Below are 12,056 nucleotides of genomic sequence, written 5' to 3'. Positions count from 1 at the left end.
TGCAGCAGAAGCATACCAAAGGCAAGTCAATCTACATGATTAAACTGAAACCAGCAGATAAAATAGACAAGTAGATGGAGAGGGATTGAGCGGAGAATCTCAAAATTGTCGGCTGTGCTTGTAATCTACGATCCATGGGTGACTAAAGTGCTGCCTGCGGGATCAATATCTGTTTCATCCATCTTGTCTCATACCCTGCATAAGTTATATTGTTTATTATGATGAAGACTTAGTAAACGTCATCATCATTTAATGACGTCATCGGGTTGGCAATGCCATATCCAAAGTCTACTGTTTTGCCTACAAACACATAAAACAAGTCGCGTAAGCTACGAATACAGCAAATATTTTTGTGCTCAGGGAGTTTTTGATCCAAATGACACAAACACGAATGACATCATCACTAGGAAGTAATACACGAATAATGCAGGGTCTGAATAACATAAGGCCTGAATGCCGCAAGACATTTATAATACAATAGTAGGGTCAAAATAGAAAATATATGGGTTAACCCGAAAAAAATTGCAAGAAAACGTTTTATTAGTTTTTCCTTTGGCCTAACCTCAATAGCTCAACAACATACGAAAAGTTTACCAAGATTTGAGCATCACAAAGTCTGAAATCTGACGTCACAAAAGTTGGTCGATTTCCGGTAAGAAATCTCTCTAGACTGCCAATTGTGAACCAACATAGCTGTTCATCCATACTTTGTTGACAATGAATTCATAAAATAAGTGTCTAGTGTTGTTCTTTTACCATAAGATATAGATAGATTTTGCTTGTGTTACAATTGATATTATGATGTCATTATTATGTCATGATGCCTGCAATAGATAGTCGACTCTGAGCAAGCAGTTTCACTGAACAATTGTTATGACATGGAGCGTTGCGCAATATTTTCTCCGCTGTGACTGACATGTGCGAAGTGCTGCTGCCGATAAGAAGCTAGTTACAGGATTACAGTTACTTTTTGAATATGTTCCGCAAAGCTTGCGATATATGCTCCAGCAACTTCTAGTGGGAAACGACACCCGCAAGGAGCAGGCAAGTATTGGCCACTCAAAAATTCAAGCAGTTCACCCAAGAAGTAGAACAGTCGTAGCTCCTTTACAGCTGGGACTTGCTGTACAGATGCACCAGCATTTTCGCTCCAGGTTTCTCATTGACAGCCTATCTGCCATGGGTTATTGCTCTTCCAGTTCTGAAGTCCAACGCTTTGAGGAAAATGCAGCATCCGCAGTTGCTCTAGATGTCCTTGGTGGACAGGCAACCATAGGAGATACAATGCTCATGCTTGCTGCTGACAATGTTGACCACAACATAGTGACTTCAGATGGGAAGGGAACGTTCCATGGAATGGGAATAATTGCTGCTGTTAACCCTGGCAGGTCTGCTATACAATTGGTAGACTAAAATTGGGTGATCTCAAAGTCATATATGAGACAAAAGTCCCAATTAAAGACTACCGTTTCGCCAAGTACGCACACAGTAACAACAAGTTCAGAACGTTACCAAATCTGCGTGAAGCTGACCGCAGAATTGATTTGCTTTGGGAGTTGTCACTCAAATTTAATGTAAAAGTTCCGAACTGGCAAGGAATGATGAACACAATGTACAGTAGGCGTGAACATCCAGGTCAATCGTCTGTTCTCTTCATACCAATGATTGATATGTACCCCGGCGACAGTATTCTATCCACACTTGACTTCATCTGCAAGCTCGCAATAAGGCACAACATTCTACTTGTTGCAACTTTTGATCAGCCTTTGTTTTGGAAGGCTTCTAAAATTGTTAATGAAGTTGGAGACTCAAGTCCACTAAAAGATATTGTCTTGTCATTTAGTAGCTTCCATACACTCATGAATCTGTTGGATGCCATCAGGACATTGATGGAGGGAAGTGGACAAGGAAGTCCTAGAAACAATCAACAATCTATGGCGAGAATGCTGTGGACCGTACACATGATGAAGGGAGACGCTGTGTAGCGTGCGCTTCGAGGACATCACCTAGTAGACCAGTGTCTCACCAACCAAATTGTCTCGAAGATCATTGAATGTGACCCAGAATTTGAGATTTGCCTGCTTGAACTTGAGCAATTATACAGTCAAACTGAGGAAGGCATTATAGATGTCGCCACATAATCCAGATCAGCGTGCATGGATACTTGCTTGTTCAGTTGCCGCAAAGAAATGCAAGTTGTCTGAAACTTCGAAAGCTAGCAAGCTTTGGTTGAACTATCATCAGATGTTGGAAATTGTCCGAGAACTTGTTGAGGCCGATCGCACTGGATCATGGGAAATGCATCTCCATGCCGTATCCGACTGTCTGCCAATATTTGCTGCCACGAGTCACCCAAATTATCTGAAGTCAGCTTACCTATATCTCCAAACGATGACTGTCTTAGAGATTGAACACCTTGATGTGTTTCAGATGTTCATGCAAGGATACCATGTCATTCGGTGAAGTGACAAATTGTGGGCTGGACTAGGTTGCGACTTGGTGATCGAACAGACGCTAATGAGATACTGAAAAGTACTGGGGGGCTTACACGAGGCAGTGGAATGACGGAACATCAGCGGGCCATCTGGACGATGTCGTCTCCTGTATCATCTTCCTTTAATTGTGCTATGTAAGAATTTTGTGAGATGAGGTATACAAGCAGTGTACAGCACAAAGAGGAAATTTCAGCAAGAATTTCAACGGACACAGTAGATCGGACTAAACTGGCTACTACACTCGAACTCTATAGCCCATTTAAAGATGAGATCACACTGTGCAATATCATTACTGGAATGAACGCTGACGTAAATGTACACAACTTTTTGCTGTTGGTATGGAAACTGTTGCCAAAATGGATGGCCAGTTGATATTTTCGTATTCACATAGAAAACGTTGTGAAAACGTTGGCATCAGCGAAGGCAGTCAAGGTTGCAGATGAGCGAATGATAGAACCATCAGTCCATCACTCCTGTTTCAGAAGTTTATGGTTATGTAGCAGTCTGGAGACCTAAGCTTAGACGAAGTGATGCAGTACGAACTCTGCCCATATCCACCATCTTTGTTTGAAACTCAAAATCTATTACGCAAGCCAGACAAAACCTGCCCTGCTGGAAGCAATACGGAACTATGCCGCTTCTGTGGAAGATGCTGTTCTTCGGACTGCACCAAAGACGGAGCACTACGACCTAGATGGGGGTACTCTCTTACATCGACTGAAATGGACAGAAGGATGCACATATAGTTCAATTGTGGATGATTACGCATCTTTCACAACTGGATTCTATGGTAAAGTAACTGTCGTTTTCGATGGATATCGAGGGCCCAGTACAAAGGATAACGCACACCAAAGACGGAAGACATCTGCTGCTAGAAAGGTCAATGTGATCGAATCTACCAAATTTGTTGGGAAGAAGCAAGACTTCCTGTCAAATGATGCCAACAAGCAGTTACTTGTTGATATGATAGCAACTCGACTAAAACAGTATAGTACAAGCAACGGTGTATTCATCGAAACAGAAAACCAACACGCTCATTGGAGAGGATACAGAATCAGATCTTCTCATTCTTCTTCTCTACTATGGTGATGTAGACTGTAAAGATCTGTACTTCCGATCAGACAAGGGGAAGCCAACTATCTACAACATCAGAATTCTGAAAGATTTACTTGGGGACAAGGTCTGCACTGACCTGTTGTTTGTTCGTGCATTTACAGGCTGTGATGCATCTTCCAGAATCTTTGGTGTTGGAAAAAAATCAGTGTTTCAAAAAGTTATCAAAGGAGACTCAGTATATTGCGATCATGCTCAAATATTTTTGTGCACCACACTCTGAATAAGGTGATGTAGAAAGTGTTGGATGTAAGGCTGTAGTATCAGTATTTAATAGGACAGCATCTGACTCACTCGCATCATTACGTTATTACTATTTTTGAAAAAAAATTGTGACATCAAGCACATTTATGACGCCTGAGCAGTTGCCGACAGAATCTGCATTGAAATACCACTTATTACGCTACTACTTGCAAGTGATGGCATGGATGGGCCTAATTACCCAAGTGGACGCTGAGAAATGGGGTTGGAATTTTTCAAGGGGATAAGCTATTACCAGTGATGACGGACAAAAACCCTGCTCCTGACAGTCTACTAAAAATGGTTCACTGTAATTGCTCAACTGGGTGCAATACACTCAGGTGCGGTTGCAAGAAGTATGGACTTGAGTGTACAAGGGCATGTGGTCCTTGCCAGGACAGCAACTGTGCAAATATTAACAATGCACCCATTCTAAAACAGTGATTTTCAACCTTTTTGGTGGAACGGAACCCAATGAAACATTCCAAAAGCTCGAGGAACCCCTGTTCAATAATTTAATTGCCTTATGCAAAAAACATCGTTTAATTAATAAAATTAAATTAACGTTTTTTCAGAAATCTATCCATACTTGTAAGACTGTAAGCAGAATTTTATAAATTATAAATATATAATAAAAACAAACCTAATACTGGAAAAACGAAATGATCTCTAACACGTTCACGGCGATTTGACCCACCGGTGTACAAACAATTAAACTGTCTGAAAGAACTCCTTGAGACCTTGAAGCGAAGAAAACATTCCACGAAATTTGGCGGGAAAACAGAAAGTTGAAGGTAATCGCACCACAAGAAAACAACGAAAATTCGAGATCGCAGGGAAAGTGTTAAAGTGTAGCAAATTTATTCATAGTGGCAAACCTAATCAATATTTGATTATATTTAAACAATATGCATATAATAATAAAATAGACTCTCGGATTTGAATGTAAACTTGCAGAACCCCTAGACTTACTGGCGGAACCTTAGGGTTCCGCAGAATCCTGGTTGAAAACCACTGTTCTAGCAGATACTGATGACTGATTTATAACTTACACCTGATAAGACAGTTTTGTGACTTCTGGTATATCAAAGTCTTCTTGAACGTATTTAGTAATACAAATGCGATGTGATGGCGCAATGGATAAGGCGCTGGCATTCCAATTATGCAAACCTGGTTCGACTCCCAGCTTCTGCTGGTTGTTGGAAACACCGCTCTACCAAGGTGTAATAAATTGGGTGGGCATAATTGCTGCAGGAAAGGCGGCCAATAAAAAGGAACTGGCCACCCTACTCTCGTTAGTGCCGAAGGCTTAGTACCATGAAAACCTTATCTTCTCGTACCCAACACTTGAATCAAGTATGGGACCACCTTTAATTTAGTAATAGAAAAGTATGAATATACGACACGTATGAATGAAGATATTAGCATATTGACGAGGCAAACTGATTAATTTTACTGTGAGAATCTTTCGCACACGGTGTTTTTTTACAATATCTCCACATACTTTAAAATTGTAAATATTCGGGTAAATAGGTGAAAACGTCATGATGATGTAATTGATGACGTCAAAAGTGAACGTTAGAGTACTGTGTTATTAACTGTTAAGATTACTGGGGTAATGCAGTTTATGGTTAAATTTTCCATTTTTATTGGTTAAGAATCAGTGTTTTTTTTTGGATTTGGTATATATACGAGTATTTCGGTAAAATGGCCGCCATCTTAAATTACGTAATATTTAGACCTTTTGTGATGCTCGAATTTTGGAAAACTTTTTATATCATATGTTGTTCTCTGAACCGAAAACTATTGGAAAACACCAAAAAACGTTTTCTTGCAATTTTTTTCGGGTTGGTCAGCATAATGACCCTACTACAAGACCTAATTGTCGCAATACAGAAATGATGCAAGGCTCGAATGACATGAGACTAAGTTATTTCTTACTGACATTTTTTTAAACACGGTAGTAATTTCATTTGTCACGATAGCAATTTCAATTTTCATTTTTTACACAAAAATATAAAAAATGTTTTCTGCATTTACCAAAATACGGATAAAATTTGGTTGATTCTCACTAAAACTAATTGTTTTGTGTTTTTAAATCCGTATTAATTTCATTTGCCACGATAGCAATTTCAATTTTTCAGTTTTTACACTAAATTTTTTTTAATGTGGTTATAATTTCATTTGCCACGGTAGCAATTTCAATATTCATTTTTTTACACAAATGAAAATATAAAAAGTGTTTTATGCACCTAACAAAATATAGATGAAGGTGCCACTAATTCATTTGTTGCTTTTAAATCTTAATGGATACGTCTGCAGAAAAGTTTTACTAATCAGAAACTCGAAGTGTAGTCAGGCTTCCCTCAGTTAATCTGGTAACCTGGTTGCTTCAGGAACAACACAGGAAGTCAGTTACACTCTTTTGTTCTTGAAAGAAAAAACAATTAGGTTTTGACGCGCTGTCAATCAGCTCTCAAGAAATAAGTCTATGACCAATGCATCCTTCCAACTGTTACATATGTGCGAAAACTTGGAACCTTACAAAAAAAGTAAACTCTTAAACTCAGATCAATGCAAAGAGCACATGAACGAATTATGATGCGCGAGACAAAAAAATTGCTGAATGGATTCGAAATCAAACAAAATTACGAGATATTGTGTTAACTATTAAAAAACTAAAATAGTCATGGGCAGGTCATATAGCAAGACATCAGGACAACACATGGACTAACAAATTAACAACTTGAACGCCCTGGGAAAACAAACACAAACGAGGAAAGCCAAAAATGAGATGGAGAGAAGAGATTGACAAAGAATGTGGAACAACAAACTGGTATATAAAAACACATGATCGACTGGATTGGCAAGAGAATGGGAAGGTCTCAGTTCAGCAGTGGGCTACCACAGGCTAAAAAAGATGAATGACTGATACCTTAGCTCAGATAGATCATTGTAAATATTATACACAAACATGCAAATGAATGCAAGTTGCCATAGTGGGACTTTTAACAATACTTGTCTTGAACAATCCTCTTTGAATCTCGCTTGTGTTTCATTGTTGTGAAACCAAGCAACTCATTCACATGGTTGTCTCGATGATTTGATTTCATGAGTTTAAAGGTAGAAAATGCAAACTCACAGACATGTGTTGACCCAAACGCTAATAGTACACCCAGTTATAAACAACGCAAACGAGGCTCTGAACTTTGCAGTTGTAGTTAAATGCATCCACAGTAGATATAGAGTTAGTCTTCGAGTTTTTATAGATTTACGCTCAGACTTTTTGCAAAACGCTCAAAACTTTTTGCAAAACCTTTATCAGCAATATTTCTCATTGGCGTGAGAGATTTTGCTTTCTTTGTGAAAAAAAAGTTGCAAATGCGGGTGAAGATAAAAAAGTTTCAAACACCAACGGAGGGAAGAAATGGTAGCTTGTGGAATCCGGCGACCAAACATGGCCTACTGGCATGGTACTTTCAGAGGTCATTATACGATTTCTCAGCGGCCATCTTAGGGGCCTGTACTAGTTAGATCTTCTTGTGGATTTTTATGAAGTTTACTTAGGCGAGTTATATTGTGTATAAGAGCCGCATGAAATAAGGAAAACAGTTGCAATTGGTCAAGCCTAAGATATGTCAGGGGTGTCCAAACTCTTGCCCGCAGGCCAAATCCGACCTGCAATACGTTTTTATATTGCCTGTGCCTGTTGTTTCACATTGTATTATTTTTGTCTTGCAGGCACACAGAAATCATACCAAGCATTTTCTCTCAGACAAGAGAAAAGCGGGCAAGAAAAGTTAGAATCATTATTGTGTCATAACTGCGAGATCAATTATATAGTGCTCAATTAAGAGTATAGTGATAGGCGAGCATTCATTAATTTTCTTGCTACCAAACTCTTCGACCGCTTTCAGGATTTTGCTTCAGTTGGAAAGGACTTATTGCTATGCACTTCTTTCTGCGTGAACCTTGATGAGGCTCCGTTTCACCTGCAGCTAATTGAGCTTCACTGCGACGCCGAGTGACATAGTGACAGCAACATCTTTCCTCTGTGCTTTTTTACCAGCAGCTGGATGAAAACAAATACCAAAAATGCAAACGTTGAATTTGTTCGTCTCAACATATTTGTGAGAGCAGACATTCTCGGTTATGAACTTAAACAAGAACTAGTACATACATTGGTATGTCTACGCGGCATTTGGCCACGAGAGTGAGGGAGCACTTAGATTTAACTAATTTGAACAAGAAAAGTGCCATTAAAGATCACATATTCGATTGCCAAACATGTTCAAATAAAAAACCATCCTTGGAGTCGTTTAGAATTATGCGTAAATGTTCCACCGAATTCGACACTAAAATCCACGAGGCTTTGCTAATAAAATCATACAATCCTCGCCTCAATACACAGTTGTTTGCCTCAGGCGCTTCTTATTAACTCAACGTCTTTTCTTGATGCGTCTTTGCCTCGTGTAATTTAAACGCCATGTGATGTGCCTTTCTCCTATGCTCTGCCTTTTCATTTTGAATTTCGCTTTTCAAGTCAGTGTTTAGATCAGTTATTCATTTTCATTGTAGATATGATAAGCAGTTATTTTTTGTTACTTGATAAGGGCTAACGTGTGTATGGCCGAAAGCGTTTGTAGCTTATAGTTTATGTTCAATTTTAATGGATTATGTTAAATGCCGTGTGGTTTCTTGGTTGTATATGTCTGTGGTTAAACAAGAACTGCCTAACATCAAAACTGAGCAAAACTCGCATATGTGATGTTTTATGCTTGTCCACCACTAACATCGAACCAAATTTGACCTGGGTATTGAAATCAAGATGTCAGTTTCATCCTTCACATTCAACAACTTCAAATTTCTGGATGTTTTAATCGGGTACTTTGTGACTAGGCTAGTAAATAAACTTACTCTATCCCCGGTAATTCTCTATCCTCTAACACTTCTGCATTATCAAATTTGGCCTGCCTTTGGAAAAGTTTGGACACCCCTGGGCTATGCAGTAGTTTGTTCAAAAAAGGCATTAGATTTAACTTAATACCGTTAAGTTTTGATCTTTTTTTTATTATAGCTTAATTTATCATTTAGGTGATGTTCGAACTTTATGGACCTATCAGTCATGCTATTTCAGAGCTGGATAAGCAGCAGTTTCTTTGCCTTTTACAGAAGGCCACCACCTTCACGTTGGCCGCTGCAGTCAGAGACCAGGTCATTACTTTGAAAATATGTTGGTTGATGAAGATTAGGTGTTAAGTGGTATTACCAGTTGTTTATTTTTTTAAATTATTTTGTTTCTTTTTTTTAAGAAATTGAATCGTATTTTTATTGTGTCAAGTATAGTAAATTTTATATTGAGATTGCATGGCATTTTTCAGGTTGGTGTTTCAATCATATGCAAGCTATTGGACAGAGGGAGGTTCATTTGTCATGTTGCCAAAGATAAAGAAATCGGCATGTTATCATGGTATAAATACAATAGTTAACTTTTGCAGTTTATTCCACTTACAGGCCTCTATGCTCCTTTCTTTTTCCGGCGACCTACCAGAGCTTCTTCTCGGCAGACAAATTCTCGCACCTGGCAGCCAAAGCAAAAAAATCGATATTACAACATAAATCCCTTTTGCGCACCCAACAGACCGGATTTCGTTTCTCACACGTACTACATCTACGCGGTTTAGCACCCAGTGTGTTAATCAAATGACTAAATGATACCCTGTACAGAAATATAACAACACTGAACAAGTACATATATCAAGCATATTCCAGTAAAGTCACTGATGTTTAATGTAGCTGTTTCACAGTTGGATCTCAAATCTGGTCACTGCTGGATATCATTTTGTTTGAACTGGGCCCCGAAAAATAGTGCCTCTGTACTGTACAGTATATACTCACAATATAGCTGTGAACATTTATGCTCCTAACTGACAATATTCGTTAAAATTTGCCTATATCAACACTTCTATGCCAGTGTTTCCCAACCTTTTTTCAGTTAATAACCCACTTGTATTGTCATTTTTTTTCATGCGATCGACAATGAGATGTTATGACCACTTGAATGAAAAACAAATTAATATAGGCCTATGATAAAAACAACGTATCCTCATGCAATTTACTAGGTATTAATGCAAGACTTGAGCGTGCGTGTTGATAAATTCGAGGCTTGACAGGAGACAAAGTAATATAAGTGTCCGTTTTCAGGCTGTATCTAGCCTTTGGTTTTGTCACAGCTACAGTTATGAGAAATGCAGTGGTGCACTATGATAGTGAAGGATATTCCTTGCTTTCATAGAGCCAAAATGAAGTAATATCCACCTCGATATGTAGACTTGTATTAGAGGTCTGTGTTGATATTTAGACGTGTTGTCCTTAGAAGGTTTGATGAGTAAATCATCAAGTAACTTACTACTTGCAAAGGCACAACCCTGATTTAACCAGCATCTAAAATGCAATTCATTTTTCAGAGGCTACTCTTACAAGACTTTTATCCAGGATATCTTTTTGTCTTGAGGTTATATCTTCATCACACATGAGTTTTATTGATATATGTCATGTGTACCTTGAAAAAGCTTTAAGTGTGACAGCAACATTTACAATGGGGTCAACATCAGCAAAGCTCTTGATATTGTTGACAAAATCAAGATTAACATGTGGTGCTGATGTTGCAAGCGGGCAATGAAACTACCACTAAGATTATTAAAAACAAAAATAATATAGGGTGGCCCAGCGAAGTGTGAACTAAATTTCATATTTTTTAATTTAAACATATTTCCCTAGTACTAAATTATAAATGAGATCATTGAAACGCACTGTCATAAGAGACTATTACCTGAAAGGGGTTGTGAGTCGTTCTGGTGTGTACAAGGCAGTAAAAGGTTCAGAGAGACTGGTAGCTGCTTACCAAAGGTTAAGAGCACTCCAGAGAGGTCCGTAAGAACCAAAATTAAGAACATTAGAGAAAGCTTGCAACAGAATCTTGGAAGGAGCACCAGAATACTTGCTAAAAAAGGCACATGTTACATTGTTAGCCGTTCAATCGTCCAGAGCAGTGATTTCCAACCGCGGCTTTTAGAGCCGCATGCGGCTCCAAGCTAGCCTTCTTGCGGCTCTCATTGACCCCTGAAAATCCCACAAAAAATATCAAAAATCTATTTATAATAATTAGGGCAAACATTTTTTGACTTGTCAAAATTGTTTACGAAGTCAAAATTGTTTACAAACTGCATTGTCGTTGTGTCGTAGAGGTTGCACTGTCAGTGAACTTTTCATTTTACATCTTACACCTTCTAGCCTACTTTATACTGCTGTGAATGGTCCATTGTCTACTTATTGTGAATCATAAACCATTAAGTGAAATAATTAGGTTGATATGGTGTGATGCTCAACACACCTCAAAACGTGTAAAATTTCTGGTAGGTCCTATAAAACAGACTGAGAAAAGCAGTAAGTTATTGTCGCTATAAAACTGTGATAGGATAATCAGCCATTCGCTTAAGTTTTAGTATATTCAGCCAAAAATTATGTCAGATCAGCCTTCAAAAAAAAGCACGAGAGGCACTACAAAACTCATTCTACAAAATATGATTGCTACCAAGGAGAATCAAGGAAAAGAAAGTTCGAATCTCTTAAGTCGGCACGGAATAAGCAAACAAATATGTTCAAGGTTAGTAATGAATAAGTGCCATACAACAAAAGGCAAAAAAGTTGCAGCTGAGTAACACTACAGTAACTCGGCGCATTGAATGTATATCAAACGACCAACACGATCAGCTTCTTGAGAAATCAAATAATTTTGTATACTTCTCTTTTGCACTTGACAGCTCAAAAGACTTCACTGACACAGAGCTATTAGCCGTGTATAATAGGGGAGTCATGCGGATTTTACAATTTATAAAGAATATCTCACTTTTGGAGTGGCAACGGATGGCTGCCCTTCCATGCTTGGAGCAAATCTTGGACTTCAAGGGCTCTTGAATAAATGGCGAGACAAAGATCATCTTGCTCCTGTGACATGGCATCATTGTATTTTACACCAAGAAAGTCTTGTTGCTAAGTCACTCAACATGTCTAATGTGATGGATGCGATAACAACAACCGTAAACTGGATTAGAGCTAACGCACTTAACCATCGGAAGTTTAAAAATTTTCCAGCAGATACTGACGCTGAGTATGGTGACCTATGTTCACAGCTGTACGATGGCTAAG

General features: G+C 38.5%; 1 protein-coding gene across 1 annotated transcript in view; it reads left to right on the top strand.

The window, feature by feature from the left end:
* Nucleotides 1-12,056, top strand: part of LOC145770349 (protein PAT1 homolog 1-like) — a 188,751-nt gene that overhangs the window by 167,977 nt on the left and 8,718 nt on the right. Inside the window, exons 19-20 of the mRNA XM_082581970.1 lie at nucleotides 8,943-9,062; nucleotides 9,230-9,318. Coding sequence (XP_082438096.1) covers nucleotides 8,943-9,062; nucleotides 9,230-9,318 — 209 coding nt within the window. The remainder of the gene's footprint in view (nucleotides 1-8,942; nucleotides 9,063-9,229; nucleotides 9,319-12,056) is intronic.

The sequence above is a fragment of the Aplidium turbinatum genome, chromosome 1 (genome assembly GCF_918807975.1).
Source record: "Aplidium turbinatum chromosome 1, kaAplTurb1.1, whole genome shotgun sequence".
Taxonomy (NCBI): Eukaryota; Metazoa; Chordata; class Ascidiacea; order Aplousobranchia; family Polyclinidae; genus Aplidium; species Aplidium turbinatum.
This window is presented reverse-complemented; position numbering and strand designations above follow the sequence as displayed.